We start from the raw sequence: 21,360 nt of genomic DNA on the forward strand, positions 1-21,360 counted from the left end.
ACTCGCTACATCACCAAAATTGACAAGTTTTGTTGCTGTACCTATGTATATTTTTGACCCAGCAGATTTGGTGACATTTTCAGCAGACCCATAATAAATTTATGAAAGAACCAAATTTTATGACTGTTTTTTGTGACAAACATGTATGTGTTCCGATCACTCTATCACAGAAAAATAAGAGTTGTAGAACTTATTGAAAACTCAAGACAGCCATAACATTATGTTTCTTTACAAGTGTATGTAAACTTTTGACCACAACTGTATCATGCTCAGAAGTTTGTGTTTAGGATTGACCTGTTTCATGCTGGTATTTTCATAGCATGTACGCTTCAGAAAACTGTCAGTCAAAGTTATCCAACATGGAAGCTGATTGCTTTTCTCCACCAGAATCATGTTTTCAGGTATAAAACCAATTTCACTGAAAGTAATTTGTTTCTCCCCTAGTGTTTATTACTCATAAACTTTAATAATTCAGAAGGATTTTACATTATTGTCTACATATAAATAAAATCAGTCAATATTTAAAAAAAAGGTGTAAAACATTAACAGTTCCTCTCTGTCCTGGTCTCTGTCAGGGTCATGAGATGACCAGCATTGGACTCCTCCTGGGTGTTTCTTCTGCCAAACTGGGCACTATGGACATGTCAATTACACGCCTGCTCAGCATTCACATCCCGGCCCTTCTCCCACCCACCTCCACTGAGCTGGACGTGCCCCACAACGTTCAGGTTAGAGGCTTCAAACTAATGCGTGGATGTTCTGTGATCTTTCAGTTAAATTACTATAAATACTTGTAAAAATACATAAGTACTGAGTTATCCCACCTTCTATCTTCCAGGTTGCAGCTGTAATTGGTATCGGGCTGGTTTACCAGGGAACTGGACACAGACACAATGCTGAAGTCTTGTTGTCTGAGATAGGTGTGTGAACTTTTACTGTGTAGAAAATCTGAAGCAGACACTTTAAAATGTCAAATTACCACTTTGAAATAGCTCAAATTAATTGTCCTTTTTTTCTAACCTGCTTTTCTTGGTCAGTTTGAAAGAAAAATACAAATTTGATTCAAGAGTCTTTAGATATTTTATCATATATGATAATAATCCTAGAGTTTAGTCATATACAATTTCTTTGTTTTTAGGTCGACCTCCTGGTCCAGAGATGGAGTACTGTACTGACAGAGAGTCCTATTCACTGGCTGCTGGACTTGCTCTTGGCATGGTCTGTCTTGGGGTAAGTCAGTAGTTTCTCACACTAATTGTTTAGCAAAACGGTTGTACTTTGTGAATTCATTGCAAGATAAATTAGCGTAAAAAATTAAAGAGTTTTTCTGGAATTTTTTTGTCAAAGGTACATACATAGTCACAGACTATTATAATAATAATAATAATAATAAATTTATTTTATTTTATTGTATTTATTTTTCTGTATTATTGCATAAATTATATGTGTGTGTTTTCTTCCAGCATGGCAGCAACCTGATTGGGATGACAGACCTTAACGTGCCAGAGCAGTTGTACCAGTATATGGTTGGGGGACATCGCAGAGCTCAAGCAGGTGCCAGCCGGGAAAGACACAAGTCCCCTAGCTACCAAATCAAGGTAGAAGGAAAAATCTCCTTCTCTGTTTTTCTCTCTCACTCTGAATATATATATATATATTTTTTCCCTCTCTTTTTATTTTATGTAACTGTAACTAGGGATGTCCCTATCAGATACTCAGTATCGGTGGCAGATATGATCATTTAAAATCGGGTAGAATCGGATTTAGTCATGTGATTGGGCCGATCCACTTTTTGCGACAGCTTTCAGCATCATCTTGCTTTACAACTGCCGTTAAGAAGTCAAGACGCACACAAGTATGCAACCATGTCCACAGTGTGGGAACACTGTTCAATGGAAAACTGATGCTGAAACTGCATCTTGCAAAATCTGCAAACAGGAAGTTTCTCATGGTGGGAACAGCAGGGCTTGCTTTAATACTACCAACCTAGTCACTTGGAAAGAAATAAAGATATAAAGCTATCGGATTGGTATCGGAAAGACTAATCATTAAAAAATTGTATTGTATCGGGAGCCAAAAAAATCTGGATCGGGACATCCCTAACTGTAACCTTAAGTGGAGAAGCAGAAGTATCTGGGTGTCTTGTTTGCAAGTGATGGTAGGATGGAGCGGGAGATGGATTGATGTCAGTAATGAGGACGTTGCTTCGGTCGGCCATGGTGAAGAAAGAGCTGAGTCGAAAGACAAAGCTCTTGATTTGCTGGTCTATATTCATTCCAACCCTCACCTATGGTCAGGATGCATGGATCATGACCGAAAGAACAAGATCCCGGATACAAGCGGCCGAAATGAGCTTCCTTCGTTGGGTGGCTGGACTCAGCCTTAGAGAGTGGGTGAGGAGCTCCTTCACCTGGAAGAGCTCGGAGTAAAGCCGCTGCTCCTCCACATCTAAAGGAGTCAACTGAGGTGGTTTGGGCATCTGATTAGGATGCCTCCTGGACGCCTCCTTTTAGAGGTGTTCCAGGTATGTCCCACTGGTAGGAGGCCTCACTGGAGGGATTATCGGGTATGTATCCTCTCTGGCCTGGAAACGCCTCGGGGTCCCTCCAGGATGAGCTGGGGAGAGGGATATCTTGGTTTCTCTCCTGGACCTGTTGCCTCCGCGATGACCCAACTACGGATAAACGGATGGAGAACTTTAAAAAAAAGTTACTTATTTTCATTGTTTCGTTGTTGTGTGAAGTTCACTGCCATGTTTACTATGAGCACCTGACATGAAGGACACCTCCATGGTGAAAACTTGGGAATAGTTGAGAAACGTCACAGAAATATTAAAAAATTGTTGAAGTGGATTGTCACTAACAGTGTCATCATATCACACAAAATTTCACAAATGATTTGAAATAACTAATATACCTTAAGATACCTTGTAACTTTGATTAGCTAATGAATCCATAATCATTTCAGGAGGGGGATACGATAAATGTGGATGTTACTTGCCCAGGGGCCACACTGGCCCTCGCCATGATTTACCTCAAGACCAACAACAGGTGAGAAAAGACCAGAAACTTCTTAAACTGACTCATTTTTTACTCATGAATTAAATGTATTTAAAGGACATTCAGTTCATTTGTGCTTATATTTGGTATAAAAGGCTCTTTGATAAAATATTTCAGAGAAATAGCCTCTAAGACCAGTCATTTGTTATGCCGCCTCTTGCCATTCAAAAATTACAGATGGATGTCTTAAACTGATGTGAGCTGTTAGAAGTGAAGCAAGCATTATGAAACAAACAAACAAACAAACAAACAAACAAACAAACAAACAAACAAACAAACAAACAAAAAGGTGTGGAACAGAGATCAGCTTCATTGGCTGTAAGTGCAACACATTAGACGTGTCAAATGTCTTCCTGGTTTCGTTTTCAAAACTTGACAAATTCAAGCCGTCTTACCTTTTTCATGTTGACGGTTTCACAGCACAAAGGAAAATCTGGGGTGGGTTTGCTTTGATTTCGTTTGCTGCTTTTCCCACAAAGAAATCACACCTAAGTGCCCAGAAGGTGTACAATTCCCAGCTAGAGGTGTTTTGTGAAAGAGCCTACTCCCCCATACTCTGTAGAGTGGTTGTGTAAAAATAATTCCCTAAAACTGAAACAGTTGACTTGATCAATTAGGAAAAATAATCAAGTTCATTTGTGTTAATTTTTTAGTTTTTACCTTTGGTTATTTGAAACCTTTTGGACAAATTTCCATGCTTCAGTTGTAGATGAGATTTTCTATTGTAACTCCACCCAAAATTCATGATGTTCAGCAGTGTGTTGCAGGACGACTAAAGCTCTTCTAATTAGTTTGTTTTGCCTCCTTGTCTTTTTGGTCTTCTCTGCATTGGATATCGGTATTGCCATAACATTTTTTTTTGCATCTGAAGAAAACGAGTTTTGCAGAGATGCAAGCAAGGAAGAAGAACTGCGTCTTATACCGAGTTTTTTTTAGCATGAATACTGTAAAAATTAGGTATGATACATAATCCCTCTTCGCAAAAAAATTGCAATCACTGCTTACCTATTTATAACAAAACAATGAACAGGCAATGCATCAGTGCTGTACATCATATTCTATTAATCTTGATTTGAAATGACTCATCATACGAAGCCAAAATGCAAATACAAACAAAGCCAAGTTTCCAAATCCTGGCTCATGTTTGCTGAATTCTGTGAACATCAGAGCATCATAACCTGCACTACAGAAGAACAAAACTCCTCCACCTCCCAGCTGTTGGTCAAGAGGTTCCTAATTTCTTCAATGCTCATCTGATGTTTTTTGCCTCTTGGTGGAGAGGGTGTTGTGGGAAGGCATTAACACTCCCTTTCCTCATCCTGTTCCTGTCCATTAGGTCGATTGCTGATTGGCTGAAACCTCCAGACACTTGGTTTCTGCTGGACTTCATTAAGCCAGAGTTTCTGCTGCTGAGGGTTAGTGTGACGCGAGCTGTGTGTTTCTGGGTGTGTGAGTGACATGAGTCTTTTCCCACCTTTCCTTAATCTGCTATACTTGCGTCTCCTCTTCTTGCCTCACTACCAGACTCTTGCACGGTGTATTATCATGTGGGATGAAATCCTCCCTAACACAGAGTGGGTCAAGAGTAACGTGCCCCAGGTGAGAAAATACACAGAGACACAGCATTACTCAGTGTTCACATATGACTTTGTGACGTTGTAATGTGTAATCTTTCTGTTCCATGTGTTGTTTGTACAAGAGTAGTTTTAAAACAAATTATAGTGAAACGACTTTACTTATTTTTGTATCGTTTTTTTTTTTTTTTTTTTCATTTTAGATCATGAGGGGGAATTTTGACCCCTCAGAAGACATTAATATGGAGACAATGGCGTGAGTTTTACTGTTAGATACAAGTGCCATATAAAAGTCTTAAGTCATCCCTCATTTCTACATATGTTGCTTCCAGTGAACCCATTCTTTGTAAATAATAGTAATAATTTGAAGTAATCTTGATCATTAGTTCCTGAAGTGGTTTTAGTGTCTTTCAATTTTTTCTTTGGACGTTGCATTCTGTATTTTTTTTTAAATAAATTTTAGTGCTGGATCATTTTCAGAGGAGGGTATTTATGTACAAGCCACTCACAAAACTTTGACCTAAAAATCATTCAAGCATAAAAAGGTTCTTAAACTCAAGTGATGAGCTGCTGTTGTTTTTATACATAATAGATAAATTACCAAAGAATCATTTTATAATTGGATTTATTTTAGCATTTTCTTAGAGGCAGTTTATCACAAAAACACAAATTGTTCAAACTTTTTTTAAGTGAAGATACAAGAATATGCAGTTTGACAGACGTACTGTATTACTATTTTAGTACTAAAATGGTGAGTCCCTAAGTGGTTTATTATCTGAAAACGTGGCTTACAATATAAATGGAAAATTGATTCACCTCTCAGGTCCTGTGTCAGGTCTTTGATGGAATTTTTTCCCTATTTCTTAAAGATGTGACCTTCAGGTTCTGATCATACCCCAGAAAAAAATTATATATGTATGGCATTAAGCAGCTTCTTTGTCTATTTTCCTAATTTATTAAGCACACATTCCACAAATGTCAGTTGGGGTCCAATGCAACCTAAAAAAACAACCCAAAAATGTAAAGCTATGAAAGACATTAAAAAATTCTGGAGAAACGTTTATCAAGACCACTTAAAAAGATTTCAAGACCCTTTTAAAAGCAAAATATGACAAACATAAAGTCATTAAGAACTTTTCATTTGCTATATTTGTGGTGACGTCCTCCTGTCTCCTTCCGAGTCGACTGATTGTAAAATTTGTTCCTCACAGCCAAGCCCAAGACTACATCACAGCCGGAGCCTGTATGGCGTTAGGTTTACGCTTTGCCGGCTCTGCCAATTCTGACGCCTTCGACTGCCTCTATGAGTTTGCCAAAACCTTCATGAAGATGATGTCATTTGCTGGTACAGCTGCTGTTGGTGCTGTGAGTCTTTTGATTTTTTTATTGTATTTATTCTTTACTGGTTTTTCAAATACAATATATGTATGTAAACAATTTTTCACTTATGCAGTTATTCCTCCCCGTTTCTGTCATGTGCTGTTCCTTCCAACAGATGGGTTATTACAACCTGCAAACAGGTCTGTCAATGATTCTGCTGGCTATGTCCATGGTCATGGCTGGCACAGGAAACCTGAAGGTTCTGCAGCTCTGTCGCTTCTTTCACAAGAGAACTGGTGGTGAGATGAACTACGGCTTTCACATGGCTCATCACATGGCTCTGGGGCTGCTCTTTCTTGGAGGCGGCAGGTAAAAAGATCACACTCACATGTACAGATATTTGAGTTGAATGAGCTGTTTCCCCTTCATCAGTTTAAACACTAATATTAAAGTCAAAATACTGAAAAGAAAGTCAGTTTCAAAAAAATAAAAATGGGAAATGAAGTTCATTTTGACATTTTTTATTGATGTGTTTTCTTGGTTCTGTCACAAATTTTGTGTGTGTGGGTTTTTTTTTTCTTTTTTTTTTGTCATTACTGCATAAATGTAAAACCTAACAGGGTACTTCTTAATGCTGTCTTGTCTGCAGCACATATTTCTGTATTTAATACAGCACAATTTAAGGATAGATGCATAGATGTAAAGGGGGAAAAACAAGTAAATGGTTTTGAGTTTTCTGTAACATCTGGATACTGTAATTCTTTTTTTAATTTAATTTTATTTATTTATTGATGCCCAAAATATATTTATTTTCATAGGTTTCAGCCCAAACAACTTTATTTTTCTTCCAGCATAAAACTTTGAAGTTGTCCCAAAATAAAATACCCAGATCCCATGACCTAACAGCAACCATACTCAGAAAACCAGATGTTTGACTAGTTTCTGTCCCTCATTTTAGAGATCTACTGTCATGATTATTATGTTTAAACTCCTACAGCGTTCTTTAAGGTTTCATTGCTCTAAACACAGAGGATTTAGCTGTTCCATGGAATTTATCTAATTTGTTTCAAGCTCAAGATTTTTGCAAAACTGCACATAAAAATACCTTTTGCATCATTAAAAAAAATCCTTTTTTAGAGGTCAATCCTAATTATATTTCACGTATCTTGTAACTTGATGCCTGAATTGGTGTATGACAAAACAGCACACGTGCATCAAAAAGTACAAACACCAACTAAATTTGAGGCTACTGCTTTTTTATTTTTATTTTTTGAAGGATCAAATATCGCACATACAACCACATTGTTAGTGTCTGCAGAACAAATACACATAAGCCTGCTTTCAGTGTTGTTGAACATGTTGAATGACATTTGTACACAAACACACCCAAACCAGGTTCCTCAAACTACTGATCACAAACTGGTTTCAAAACAGCTTCCACGCCCTCGTTAGATAGTGACCTTTTGGTTTCATTTCTTTATAATTTCAACTCTGCAGCCAAAGGTCTAAATCTTCTCGTGCAGTGAATGTCACACACAAAACGGTGTTTTATTGTGAATGGTTTATTCTGCGTTTACAGAGGTTCTCAATCATTTTGCAAAGCAAGTTCATGTCATGATAACTCTTTTTTTTCTCTCGCTCTCTCTACTTGTCTGTCATTCAGTTTCTCACTGGTTTGCATTTCCTATTCAAATTAGCTTTCTACTCATTTCACTGTTACCATTTCATTGCTGTCATTTTATTTTCCTCATTCATGTTTTCACCTCAGTTGACCAAATGCTTTTCTTCTGAGTTGTTCCTTTCCTCACACTTCCTCCTCCTTTTTTTCTGTTTGCTTAGTTGATTTCTCTTCTCTTTTTTCAGTACTTAAAAGGAAGCTAAAGTGAAAGCTGATTAATTTTCATCCTCACACATTAGCTCCAGGCTATCCATCCCAATTGCATGCTTTTTACTCATGACACTTTACTGCTGGACTGTAAATACTACCTAATTTAGTTAGACTTCCCTACAAAGATTTATTAAGTAGAACTTTGCGTAGTTTTCCAGTTGGTTAAAAAAGTTAAGTAAAGGTTTGGAAGTTTTGCTACACTGTCTGGAAGTTCATCTTTCAGCAGAAATGTTCCTAGGCAACATTTCTTATAAGAACCAATTAATCACAAATCATCCTTTAGTGTCCTTTTCTGTCATTGGTGCAGCAATAAAACAAGTAAGTAAACAAAGTAAACTGGTGTTCAGAAAGTACAAGAAATAGAAAATCACCATCGAGTTTGAATATCCTGCTTAGTTTACCTTTTCAACTAAAATATTTTCAAATTTGCATCTCATTGCCAACAGGATAGTTATAACTGAATCTCCAAGTTGACTTTATTTTGTCAACCACACAATAAAACTAGTTGGAATCTGTGGGAAAATAATGAAGTTCTCTTAAATACATTGAAGCATGACACAAGTTGCCATAAATGCTGTTTAATCAGTTAACTGCAGGTGTTTTTTTTTAATCCTGTTTTGAAGTTGCAGTAGGGATTTTTTCCAAATGCTGTATGTTTAGTTGTCGTCATGTCTTCTGTTCCCAATTTTAACAGAGCTGGAACTGAATAGCAATAATTTTAATGCAAGGTTTGCTTTACTTGTTGTAACCCTCAAGGTTCACAAATGTGTATCTGATTATGAGCACACATTTTTAGTTTTTAATGTTTTTGCTTATTTAGGTACACTCTCAGCACTTCCAATTCAGCCATTGCTGCTTTGCTCTGTGCCCTGTATCCTCACTTCCCTGCTCACAGCACTGACAATCGGTAAGAAAAACACCCATGCATACACAATCATACAGAAGTCTGGTATAATTGTTAGATTTAGGACTGATATGTAGAGAAACATAGCATGTTTGTATGTTAAGTTTACCTAATAACAAAATGTATCACTGTGCGAATATTTATAAAAAGGGAAAAAGCATCTTGTGATTTTCATTGTTGTAAAAACAATCAATCATAGTCCTCATCTTCTTTTAAAATGTTTGATTATGCTGACAGCGATGGTTAATATTATTTTAAATATTTAGTTGCTTAAAGATGCCAAAGGTTCAGAACATTAACAGTGTTTTTTAACTGTAATTGTGTTTTTTATATATTTCATTTGTTGATGAAAACGGGGATGGTGGTTTTGGTGCAGCTATCACTTGCAGGCCCTGCGGCACCTTGCAGTGCTGGCTGCAGAGCCACGGCTTCTGGTTCCTGTGGATGTGGACAGTCTTAAACCTTGCTATTCCCTCCTGGAGGTCACCTATAAGGTTTGTTCACGTCGCAGATGTAGAGACCATAAACAGAAATTAAAAACTATAATTTTTGAAGGTATGCACATTGCCATCACCGGGCTGAACGGAGGTCACCCATGGGCTAGATGTGGCCCATGGGCTGCTAGTTGCGCATCCCTGGTTTATCCGTTTTTATGTTTTCTGACCAATTGGTTGTAGAAGATGTGATTACTTTCTGACAATTGAATTAAAATTCATCCAGTGGCTCATGATGTTTTGCTAACAGACAGGTATTTGCACACACACAGGCAATTATATTAATGCCTCATTTAGGATTTTGCATCAGAAGAGGAAAAAAATACTTTTATTCTTTTGCTTTCATGCTGATTTTATTGGACAAACTATCAAATTGAGTTTGGGTACACAAGAGAAAAGAAAATCTAAACTAAATGAAACTAAGAGTTTCTTTAGGTTACAATTAGGAAGAAAAACTTCTTATTTCTTCAAAGTTCTGACATTCTCTCCAGTTATACTTTTAAATATGAGGAACTGAATGATATTAATTTCCCCTTTAGGATCTTTTTAAAGGAATTGTTTAAAAAAAATTTCCAGTGATCGCACATTGAAAATGTCAAAAAAGAACCCATTGTATTTTGATGTCAGTTTATTATTGGTCTCTTTGTTTTTTTTTTATTTTTATTTTTTTTTTATTGGTCTCTTTGTGATTGTCGCAGCAAATTTGATACGTCATTTAATAAGTTAACATTGTTCTTTTTCTGACATAGTTTCCCATATTGTTGGTAAAATTTATAATATAATACTGTACATGCACATGTTGTAATGACCTTTACTGGGGGAACTTGTCTGGAAGTTTTTTAAGCATTTCAGTCGCATTTCTTTTTCCGAAACAAAATGGAGAAATACAAAGAAAGTGGTGACTTTTTTGGTTTTGCTTGTTCTATATCTATATCTATTTGATCATTTAATAAACACTTATCCAAAGCAACCAATATCTGAAGAACTTTTAAAACACTAGTATTAGTACAAATGTAATAGGAGCTAAATATTTTAAATATCAGTACAAGTTGACCAAGTTTAGTTTTGTAGACCTTAATTTTATGTAATAATAAATTAATGCTTTACTGAACAAGATTACATTATTCTACCACTCAGTTGATGTGCATCTATTTATCTGTTTATTCATTTGTGATCAATATAATATATATTGTCCAGTGATACATGCTCCTTGTATTTCAGGAAACCACGTGGTATAAAGAGACAACAGTAGAACTGATGGCTCCCACTCTCCTTCCTGAGCTGCATCTTCTCAAACAGGTACAGCTGGAGTAGAAACTGCAGCTTCCATAATAGCAGAATCTATGCATTGTGGTGCTCAAAGCTAAAGGGGAAAAGAAGTATTAACATGCTCTGTTTCTAAATTTGTTTTCAAATCTTAATTGCAGGTGAAGGTGAAGGGGCCACGTTACTGGGAGCTGACTTTGGATCTCAGCAAAGAAACACAGCATTTGAAGTAAATGAGGAAATGAGCTTTCTCTGCCTTCTCTTTAGGGGTGCTCTAAAATATTTATGTTTATGCCTATTTCAGGTCTATCCTGTCTAGAGATGGTGTGTTGTATGTAAAACTACGGGCTGGTCAGCTCCCCTACAAAGATGACCCTCAGGGTTGGAAGAGTCTGCTGACCACAACCGTCAACCACAGAAACTCTGGAGCCACAGCCTTCAAGGTACACACTCTTAGAATCCAATCAGTTTATTTTTCTAACTTAAAATGTTTTGTTTTGCTTTTAAAATAATCAATGGCAATGAACAGATCCACCCTTCCAGAGGACGGGAAGTGTTTGGAAATGAACTGAAAGGTTTTGCGCAGCCTTGGCAGGTTGTCGCTGCAGGTTCTGCAGGCTGACAAACTATTGCTGGTTTCCTGATGGCCTCGGTGTATTGTCAATACACCTGCAGGACCTGAAGGGATGAAAATACACAATGTTGAATTTCCTTGTCCTCAGTTCCCTTCTGTTTAGCCCAGTGGCAGATCTAGGATTTTTCTGAGTAAAGGGCCATCAAGGGGCCACAGTATTCATAGAGGGGCCAAGCATTTGTTCAACATCCTTGCACATAAATCCTCGGATTTAGTGAGGTGTAAAAATTTAACTGGTCACATACATTCTAACAATTGTAACGTAATGTAATGTTATTAAGAAAGCTTAAATTCTCCTTATCAATGTTACATGCATTTTTACTGTACATGGATAAAATATTCTCAAAGCATGTGACAAAATGAAGCCATTGTTTGCCAGTTGAAAGATATCTTTTGCAAAATTGTTCAAGTCTTCTGTAAGATAGATTCATGCTGGACTTTACTGTTCAACTCATTAGCGCTTCTAGCGTTTGGGCTTGGAACTGCAGCCACCATCATTGCTCTCAGGTAAAGAACAGGGGTCTCATTTATAAAGGATTGCGTGGAAACCATACTAAAAGTGAACGTACGGCCAAAAGGCGGAAATGGCGTACACCAAAAAAAAATTCAGATTTATAAAACCGTGCGTACGCACGTTTCTGCGCATCTTTCCTTTATAAATCACAGCTGCACCTCATGGTGCGTTCACACCGAACGCGATTTCAGCTTCAAAATCGCAGCCAACGCTGAAGTCTGAAGCTTGTGCACTTTGAGGTCAGACGCAGGACAGTTGTTGAAGCGCCGCACGGCGACAGCCGCCCCGCCCCTCCCTCCTCTGTCTGGCTCTGTTTAATGTCGGACGAGGAAGTGGCTTTGCTTTATTTACAGACAGCCAGAACGTGTCACGTTCATCAGATAATTAATTCATAATTAATTCACCAGATAATTCAGAGAAGAGCTGCTTTCAGGACTATTTTTTTCAGTCTGATGAGTCGCTGTCACGCATTGCTGCGGATCAGGACACGACTGCAGCACTCATTTTAGCTAAAGAGCAGGAGCTCCGTCTGTTTCAGGTTAGTGGACCTCATTCAGTAAACTGTCCCGTCGGGAAATATGTCGCTACGTCACACAGTGGAGTCTCTCTGATTGGTTGACGCTGCGCGTCGAGCTGCAAAAGTTCAGATTTCCCAACTTCAGCGATTTGGACGATTTGGACGATCTGAGCGTTCGACGCTCAGATCGTCCAAATCGTCCAAATCGCGCTGCTCTAATCGCGCTTGAGGCGCCGCAGAACTTCCCGACGTTGCTTGAAGCGCCTCCACCATAGACTTTGCATGTAAACCTGCTGCTCCTGACGCTGAAATCGCGTTCGGTGTGAACGCACCATCAGAGTTTGCGCACGAGGTCCCACCTCAGGTTCTACCCTCTACACACCTACACTCAACCATAAACAGTCAATGTAAAGTACCTCATGAATGTTAAGATGTATTTAAATCTGTCAGCTGATCAATGTCAACAAAAGTGATTGGTTCAGACGCTGCGTCTGGAGGATGACAGGTGCTGACTGACAGCTGCTCACATGAACAGAATGTCTGTAATTGACACAGATTTTCCCTCATTTTGCTCAGCTTCACATTAATTTTCTATCAGAGCCTGCAGGACGATAAAAACAATAAAAATAAAATTAAATAAGTCAGATAAAATTAGAAGTAAGTTCATTGCTCTTCTCCTCGTCCTCTCCCCCTCCTGCCTGCTCTGTTATCCGCGGCAGACACCCCCGCCCCGCGCGCGCACGCACACACACACACACACGCACACGCCCCCCGCGCGTGACAAACACTGGCGAGGTGATGCGCCCTGCGCGTGTATCCAAAGCATGGCTTTTGCTGTCTGGGATTTGCGCACAGGAACTTTTATTTAAGATTTAAGGTTTTTTTTTTTCAAAGGCCCTCATGGCTCAGCAGCAGAAGCATAAATATTACTGTTAATAAAGCTGATGATAAAGATGAATAAAAATCTAAGTCTGATGAAGGTAAATTAAATCTCTGACAGTGATCATTACACAGTGTGGCTCTAATTCCTCACTTCACCATCTGTGTCGCAGTTTCACGTCTCCAAAATGAGCGTACACATGGGTCAGAGCTGGCGTGAGGCACCGCACATTTTCACGTCAAGTTTGGATTTTATAAATCACAACCTTGGCGTAAAAAGTGGCGTACGCAAGTTTCTGGGCTCAAATTGTGCGTACGCCAGTTTTATCAATCCGACCCCAGATGAGTGACAGGAGCAGGGGCCAGTGCCCCTGTGGCCCCACCACTAGAACCGCCCCTGGTTTAGCTTGTTACCTCTACATTTTTATTCTTTGTTTCTTTCTGTGGCTTTCTTCAAATTCTGTCCTGCCTAAAAGTATTTATTTTTTACACAGTTCAGACATTTTTCTGTACCACTTTATGAGCCGATTTCATCTAAATACATTTTGTTTTTTTTGCAGCCTGAAGACATCTCTTCTTTCACCTCAGAGCCTGCCCTCATCTCCTTTGCAGAGTTCTTTTGTAAGACCTCTGAAGCAATGAAACACGTGAGTTTTACTCTTCAGTCAGAAATTACTGGAAGTGTGGCTTCACTCTGAGGGTTGTATAATTGCATTTCCATTACTGTTCTGGGTGGACATCAAAGAGCCTGAGTCTGGTAACAGTCAAGTGCTGTTAGACTTAAACATATAACACTTAATTTAATATTTTAGCATTGAATAAAAATATAGTTAAAAGTAAATTTTGAGCAAATAAATCCATGTTTTAGAGCATAGCTGCAGAAACCTTGATTTTATCTCTTAGTTTAGTTTATTTGAACCAGCAACAGGTTTGTTCAAAGAATACTGCCCTCTCTGCCACAAGCTTGTAGTAGATTTGCAACATCTAACTATTATTAACTCAAATATACTAAAGAGTGGAATCTACTCTGTTCTTTCTTGTAAACAGAATTTTTGTTTACATTTTTTGTCCAGTTCATTGCTCAGATGATCCCTTGCGTGTCTTCACCTCCTTTTCTTTAAGGGTGTAAAAAATAAAAAAGTTTTTCCCACTTCTAAAACCTACAATCATCTTTTTGTATTGCTAATTCTTGAGATGAGGTTATTTTTCCCACAGCAGGCCACAAAGTAGCTCACAAGGTCTGTAATTTACAATGTGTACTCTGCTTCCGGTCCACCAACAACATACTTCCCAACTGTAGTCACCTAAGTATTTCTGAAGATGAGATCAAAGTTGTACTGAAAGTCTGTATTTATTATCTAAAAACAGACCAACATGAACTGAAATAACTGGAGATAGATTGAATTCACTCCTGTCGTTTGTGTTTAGTCTTTTAACGTATTTAAAAAATATTCATAATTACAATTTAAGAGATATGAGTGGGATGGTGGATTACAAGAAACTGGTTTTCTTTTTTTTTTCTTCTCTCTCTGAATATTTATTATAAACATAAGCTGCTTGTGACATTAAAGCTTTTAATGTTACGTATATAACAAAGTTTACCCATACACCATGTTTTGTTTGGAGGGGGGAATTGTTGTCAAGGAATTATTATTATTTTTTTTTTTACATGGGAGTTTTACAGGAAGGATTATTTGTGTCTTTGGGAGAATTCCTGGTTTTACCATTTTGATTGAATATTTAAAAAAATCCAAAAAATATAAAAACGAATGAGACATATTATTGTATGGTTATACCACTATGTGACTGTCTGAAAAACAGCCATGCTTTGTCTTTTTGAAAGCTAAGTTAAGCTTAATTAACTATGTTCATTCTGCACTCATGATAATATTATGTACTCTGATTTAGGTTATATTTTGAGTAGTTTTTATTTTAAAAAAAATATAGTTTAGTTTAATGCCTACATTCCAAGATGTACTAAATGTGTCTGTAATCAGCAAATATTAAGTACAATATACAACAAAATGTGGTAATTAGATTTAATTAACTTAAAACAACTGAAAAATGTTAATGCGGTTAATTTCATCTTTGGTTCAAAACTTTAGTAGCCTAATATACACATGCAAACATACATGCTCTGACGAGTTCTTTAATTGAAATCTATAAATGCTAATCCCATGGTGGGAATAGAAGGAAGCCACAGGATCACAAGGTTAGAAGGACGGGTCATGTACAAAGTATAAACAGCTCCAGCATTTTATGGAAACATGAGCTTGCTTTTATGGAATATTAGTTGTTTAGGATATAGCACTTTTTTTTTTTTTACAACAAATCATGTTAATATGTACAGAAAAGACTACATATTGTGTAATTGTAAATAATTAAAACCCATAATAAAGTTTATCTTTTTATCCTTCTTGTTATTCACCTGACTTCTATTGTCTGAGTAAAGAGGCTACTTGGTTACAAAATTAGGTAAATCTTGTTTAACTGTGGAAACCAGTAGTTTAAATTTGCAGAAAACAACAATAATGTAACATTACTTCAGCAATTTGAACTTTTTGTTTTTCTCAGTTCAACTTTTTCTTTAAACTAGCTTTATTAGATGAAATACAAAAATTGTGACACAATAACTTTGTCGGTATCAAACAAGGACAGAAACTTAAACTTGTATATTGTGTTTCACCAAGAAACTGATCCCACTTATGTTGTGTTTTGACAGAGAAAAGACACGCATATGTTGTTCTCAGCAATGCTGTATGAATGTGTGACGCAAGAGTGTTCAGAGATGCTGCCAACATATATTGCCATTGAACAGGTAACACAAAACACTCTTACTGAGCTGTGTGAGCACAGCTAATTATTGTTTTTCCAATGAACACTTATAATTATAATGTAATACTTCTCTTGTAAACCAGTCACACTGAGAAGATGAAATAAATAAGATTAAACAAAATGCCTGGGACTAAAAAAAAACCTGTTTCATGCACATTGTGTAAAAACAGGGTTTATTTTTCAGAGTCACAAAGTTTGTATGTTAGTCAATGGGTTTCTTGTTTTTGTTTTGGTCTTTCGTGCAGGTCCACTATTTAAGAATATGTTGTCATTGCACTAAAGAATGTAGCATGACCAAGTTGTTTCTTTACAGTAGTGTAAGGTTTCTGGGAGAGCTGCAGCTAGTGTGAAACATGCCAAACAATATAGGATCATCTTCCAATGTTATCTGCTGAGCTTTAAAATATGTGTGTCTGTGTTTGGGAACAAAGGCAACGGGTTCAGGAGGGAATCCCAGGGTCTACTGTGGTTCTGCTCCAAGCTCCCTTCAGATAGTTTCTCACCTCGTGTCTAAAGTCGAGATAAGTCAGCCTATTGTATCAGATATCGTGCTCTTTTGGTCATGATGCACACATGACTAGGGATGTGCAATATCAAAAAGTTATTGTCATCGTAATAAAGTGTGCAATATCAGTATTTCAACATCTCAATGAACTGCAGATCTGACATTTCAGCATTCGGCTCAATCTCCACTATCCTGAATGTCCAATGCTGAACTGAAGAACATAATTAGAAGAAAAACTAGAATTTTGTAAACTCTGTTTACAGTAGTGAGAAATGTGGATTTATCGCCTCTGATACTGTCATGGGAATATTCATCAACATTATTGCAGTCAAGTGTTTGCTCAGTATTTTGCAGCCCTACTCATGACCATAGAGGATTGCTGGAGCGTAAACAGACCATTAAAAGAGCTTTGCGTTTCGGCCTACCATGATAGAATGAAACGACGGTCTTATTCCTGCTGATGAGTCCCCAATATTTCCAGAAATTTCCTCCTCTATCCTGACTTACAGTAACTTATGAACAAGACTCCCAGATGCATAAACTTGAAGAAATTCTAATAAATGAGATGGGTGGTAAGTCAGTCATGTCTTCTTCTTTCTTCCAGGCAGTCAGCGCTCTGCGACGGGGTGACCTGCAGCAGACATTTCCTTTGTGGCAGCTACGTCTGGTGGTGGAGTTGTGGGACAGCAGGATGCTGCGAGGTCCTGCAAGCAGCCATGACACTCTACTCACCTCAGAGTTTCTTCCTGTAATGAAGAATGCGGTGGATGTAGCACTGGATGACTGGCTCAAAGGTGAGGAAGGTCAAAGGGAGAACAGTTAATTTAGTGGTGGGTTATCTGTTAGTTAGCCCTTTCAAACCAAGAATTACTTCCTTCATTCTTGATATAAAATATAGGCTGTCTGTTTTCAATTTACTGGCACTTTCCAGTCATAGTGATGAAAGATGAGTTTCTTCACGATATACCTTTTAACCGATTATAAACACAAGTTAAAAAGGTATTTTTTATAGTAAAGAGAACTTAAAAGTAGATAACTTGATCAGTAAAATGGTTGATACTGTTTGGCCCAATCACAATTAAACCACAGTTTAACCAAATGTTTATTTATTTGTTAAAAACATCTTTCATCTACACCAGGGATGGACAACTGGGTGACTTCCATCTAGCCCACCAATGAGCCCCAGCTCCCAATTTTATTTTACTGTATGACACCATTAATACGATAAGTATACAGAAGTCATAAAAACATAAACAGCAACTTTTTACCATTTCCGCAACTAAATGCATCTTATACCATTGCACTAATTGTTGGTATTTTTGTTAGCTTCCAACATTTTGTATTCATATTTATTAAACAAGAGTACACCTGTTATAAATGTGTTTGAACATGAAATATGTCAAGTTTCTGCACTGTTGTTTTAATAAACGTCTCTATCTCGCTCAGTTTATTTATAGATAGATAGATAGGTAGATAGATAGATAGATAGATAGATAGATAGATAGATAGATAGATAGATAGATACTTTATTAATCCCTTAGGGATTTTCCCTCAGGGAAATTGTAATTTCCTTTTCCCACACAGCGCTCTTAGTTAAACATCAGGTAATAACCCAATTCTGTTGTCCCACTGTTTCTCTTGTACTCCTGTTGGCCCTCCTCTCATCCTCCAGTGAAAAGTTGAACTGTTTAATTGCACGAGGATCAAAGGAGTTCCTCAGTCTATTAGTTCTGCACCTCAGAAGAAGCAGTCTCCCACTGAACTTGTTTTCCTGGCTGCTGCTGACAGTGTGCAGAGGGTGGTTGTCATTGTTCATAATAGCCAGGAGTTTCTGTCATGTTGTTAGAGAGTCCAGCCTCGTGCCTACCACTCAGCCCACGCTTTTAAAATGGGAGTTTCACTACATTTGGATAAGTGTTCATCACTATGTGGCCCTCTGGTACTGTCAACATAAAATTGTGACCCCCTCTGACATTTAAGCTGCCCATCCCTGATCTATACCAAGTTACTGCAGAGGTGATGATCGAACAGCACAAACTCTGAAATTAGTACCTACTGTAAAAACCTTTTACAACAGGATGTGTGAGAAGCTTTCACAGCTGACATTATTTACACTGAAAGGCTGCTTGGTGACTTATATGGGAGTCAGAGTGAGCAGGACTTCATGTGCCAACTGTCAGCTGAGCAAAATTAAATGTTGCACAGATTCTTCCAAAGAAACAACTTGTTTCAGTGACAAGCCGAGTATAAAAACTGCATGGGTAATTCCAGTGGTCAACCTTAGTGGAAAAAATGTGTTTAATTTTTACCTGACAGCACGTAACAGAACATTACCTGTGACTTCCAGGAGCAGCATTGTCACTTCCTGGATGTGTTTCAGCTTGTTTTATTGTGCAGGGCATAGCACAATAATGTCACCGTTTAGAGGTTAAACAGACTGTTCATGCACACAAACACACATTCCACTGCTGAACTAGCACACTCAAACACACCCTCACAAAATAAAATGTAAAAAAATAAGCACACTCCAGGAACCGTGGGAAACAGGTGAAGTAGTTGGGCAAGATTTTGATCATGTCAGCGTTTCGAACTTGCTTTCATTTCATCGTTACTTGAAGCCTCTTGGTTCTGGGAGACGGTCGGGGGGGACGCACAACTAACACAACCTCAGTCATCAGGAATGTTCATGCTCACTAGAACTCTCCCATAGATGAAATGTGTGTTGAGATGTTATTTTTAGTTTTCTTCTTTTATGCTTTTCTCAGAAGTCAATCGATGTATTAAAGACTTTTTGTTTAATAAAGGCAATAATATGCCCCTGAAGCTACATTCCTCAAAGATGAAGTTCTTGGAAAATATTCAGTGGATTACAGTGACAAGGTTTTTTGTTTTGTTTTTAAAATCTAAAGAAATCCTCTACAATACACAAATGCGGCTTTATGTAAAACACCTATGTGTGCCTGCTAAGTAGGGTGGCCCCAAATGAACTAACTTGCTGATAATTACTTGTTTTAGCTCGATGAAAGCCATCTGTGTATGAGAACGTGTCTGACATTCCATCCTCAAGACCCGGTTGCAAAGTTGAGTTCCCATGTCAGAAATGTTATAACTAAAGCATTCATTGAGACTTTACACACCTAAGAGAATAATGATGAGGTATTTAGAATGCAAATTCCATCCTGCTCCTCAGTCAGCTGTCACAGAGTTTCAAGCTGCAACTCCCTACGTCAGAGTCGGTCTCTTAAACATCCAGCCTTACCTTCAGACATCTGTTTACTGTTGCAAAGTAATCAACTACCCTCATTACTGGCTCTGAACAGATTACACCTTGTAAAGTCCTCTGTGGAAAAAGAGACATTTGTAGTTCCTACAGTTTAGAGAGAACAAACACTGATTATGACCTTTTCATAAGCTCTAGTTTTGTGCACCCTGTCTGATTGTTGTGTATGTAACGTCATTTTGAAGCATGCTGCTCACTATTTAGCTAAAACCATGTTTAATAATGCAACTAGCTATGTAGTCCAAGACTTGGAAAAAAATTGGTCAGAGACACAACAGTCATGGAGGTGTTTAAAACTTGCAACAGTACAACAGGTAGCGATCATCTTTTCACCATTGTTTTGTTTTATTTATTTTTTTGTTCTCTAGAAAACAGCTCAGTGTTGGGTTCTTACATGAAAAAGGAGGTTCTGCCTAAAGATAGTTGCTCTGTGATGCTGGCCTGCTTTCTGGTGTACCGCTCCATCCCCTGCCTCAAAAACACACAAACACAGCTGGAGGGTAAGATAAAATCACGTTACATTTCTAAGTGTTTACTTTTATACGACAGAAATATTGGAACAATTTTGTTTTAGCCTGTAGCTGCTGGAAAATATTCGTTTTAAGAATTTATCTAATCCCAACTGACAAAATATGTACATTTGTATTTCATTTGGAGTAAGTTGTTATGTTAATAGTCCTAAGAAGTTATATTGTAGTGGATTGATTAAGAGTGACTGTTCTGTCATGTTTCCATTCAGGCTGCAGCTCATTTGGGGATTTGTTACTGCGAAGCAGCCAGCTGGGCATCCCTCTGAGAGACCTACTGAGACTGGTACCAGTTTTATTGAGTTCGGTGTCGGGGTCACAGCCACTGCTGGGGTTTGCTCTTCAAGCGTTTCCACCCTGACAGTATGAACCAGTCAGTGGGTGGATTTAAATGAAACATCTGCAGACCGGCCCTGCAGCTCTGCCAAAATGTGACTATCAGACGTATCCAGCTGCTTGTTGTCTGGTGGGGAAAATTTGGACTTTAAAAGCAACTTCCTTTTTTAGTTGCTGTAAAATAAAATAACTGATGTTGGATTATTTTGCTTGTAAATGACTATTATATTTAACTTTTCTTTTCTTTCTTTCTTTCTTTTTTTTTTTACAAAATAAAATCGTTTACTCTGCAGTAATCATGCAGTACATTTGCTGTTTTAATAGTCCAGCCAGTTCACTGTGAGATTTTTGAATAAGTCGCACAAATACTCAGCAGGAACAACTTTTCTTCAAACAGCTCAACTATCCAGAACAAAAAAAAAAGTTGTTTCAGTGAGAACATGAAGGCTAAAACAAAATAAAAGAGAATAAGTGTCTAAAGACTTGATGAATGGTGTGGTTTATTTGTGTACAAGTGTTTCTTTTTGCGCTGTTGTCATTTTTTTTGTCCCGTTTTGTTGATTTAGCACAGATGTCTTTGTGGTGTTGGCAGCGCTGCATCCCTGTGGTCAAGATAAAAGTTTCTTTGAAGCTATTCAGGGATCAAAACAGGTTGTTTTGAGTTGTTCGGCACATGAATAGATCCCACTCAGCGTCCAAGTCTCTTCTCGCTGCTTTCAGTTGTTCTGAGGAAAAGGAGGCTTTCAGCTGGTTGTTTTTAGTCTAAAGACGCAGTGCTGGCTCTAGCCGTTTTGGTGTCCTAGGCGAGTTGAAGCGCACCCCGCCCCC

General features: G+C 37.9%; 1 protein-coding gene across 1 annotated transcript in view; it reads left to right on the forward strand.

The window, feature by feature from the left end:
- anapc1 (anaphase promoting complex subunit 1) overlaps positions 1–21,019 on the forward strand; it is a 49,540-nt gene extending 28,521 nt beyond the window's left edge. Inside the window, exons 34-53 of the mRNA XM_014005177.1 lie at positions 576–728; positions 839–920; positions 1,139–1,230; positions 1,464–1,598; positions 2,968–3,050; positions 4,396–4,474; positions 4,584–4,658; positions 4,837–4,889; positions 5,845–5,998; positions 6,129–6,322; positions 8,662–8,748; positions 9,122–9,239; positions 10,461–10,538; positions 10,667–10,734; positions 10,810–10,948; positions 13,610–13,696; positions 15,772–15,867; positions 16,994–17,183; positions 20,038–20,169; positions 20,409–21,019. Coding sequence (XP_013860631.1) covers positions 576–728; positions 839–920; positions 1,139–1,230; positions 1,464–1,598; positions 2,968–3,050; positions 4,396–4,474; positions 4,584–4,658; positions 4,837–4,889; positions 5,845–5,998; positions 6,129–6,322; positions 8,662–8,748; positions 9,122–9,239; positions 10,461–10,538; positions 10,667–10,734; positions 10,810–10,948; positions 13,610–13,696; positions 15,772–15,867; positions 16,994–17,183; positions 20,038–20,169; positions 20,409–20,557 — 2,244 coding nt within the window. The 3' untranslated portion in view covers positions 20,558–21,019. The remainder of the gene's footprint in view (positions 1–575; positions 729–838; positions 921–1,138; positions 1,231–1,463; positions 1,599–2,967; positions 3,051–4,395; positions 4,475–4,583; positions 4,659–4,836; positions 4,890–5,844; positions 5,999–6,128; positions 6,323–8,661; positions 8,749–9,121; positions 9,240–10,460; positions 10,539–10,666; positions 10,735–10,809; positions 10,949–13,609; positions 13,697–15,771; positions 15,868–16,993; positions 17,184–20,037; positions 20,170–20,408) is intronic.
- The last annotated feature ends 341 nt before the right edge of the window (positions 21,020–21,360 follow it).

Source organism: Austrofundulus limnaeus, unplaced genomic scaffold (genome assembly GCF_001266775.1).
Source record: "Austrofundulus limnaeus strain Quisiro unplaced genomic scaffold, Austrofundulus_limnaeus-1.0 Scaffold28, whole genome shotgun sequence".
Classification (NCBI taxonomy): domain Eukaryota; kingdom Metazoa; phylum Chordata; class Actinopteri; order Cyprinodontiformes; family Rivulidae; genus Austrofundulus; species Austrofundulus limnaeus.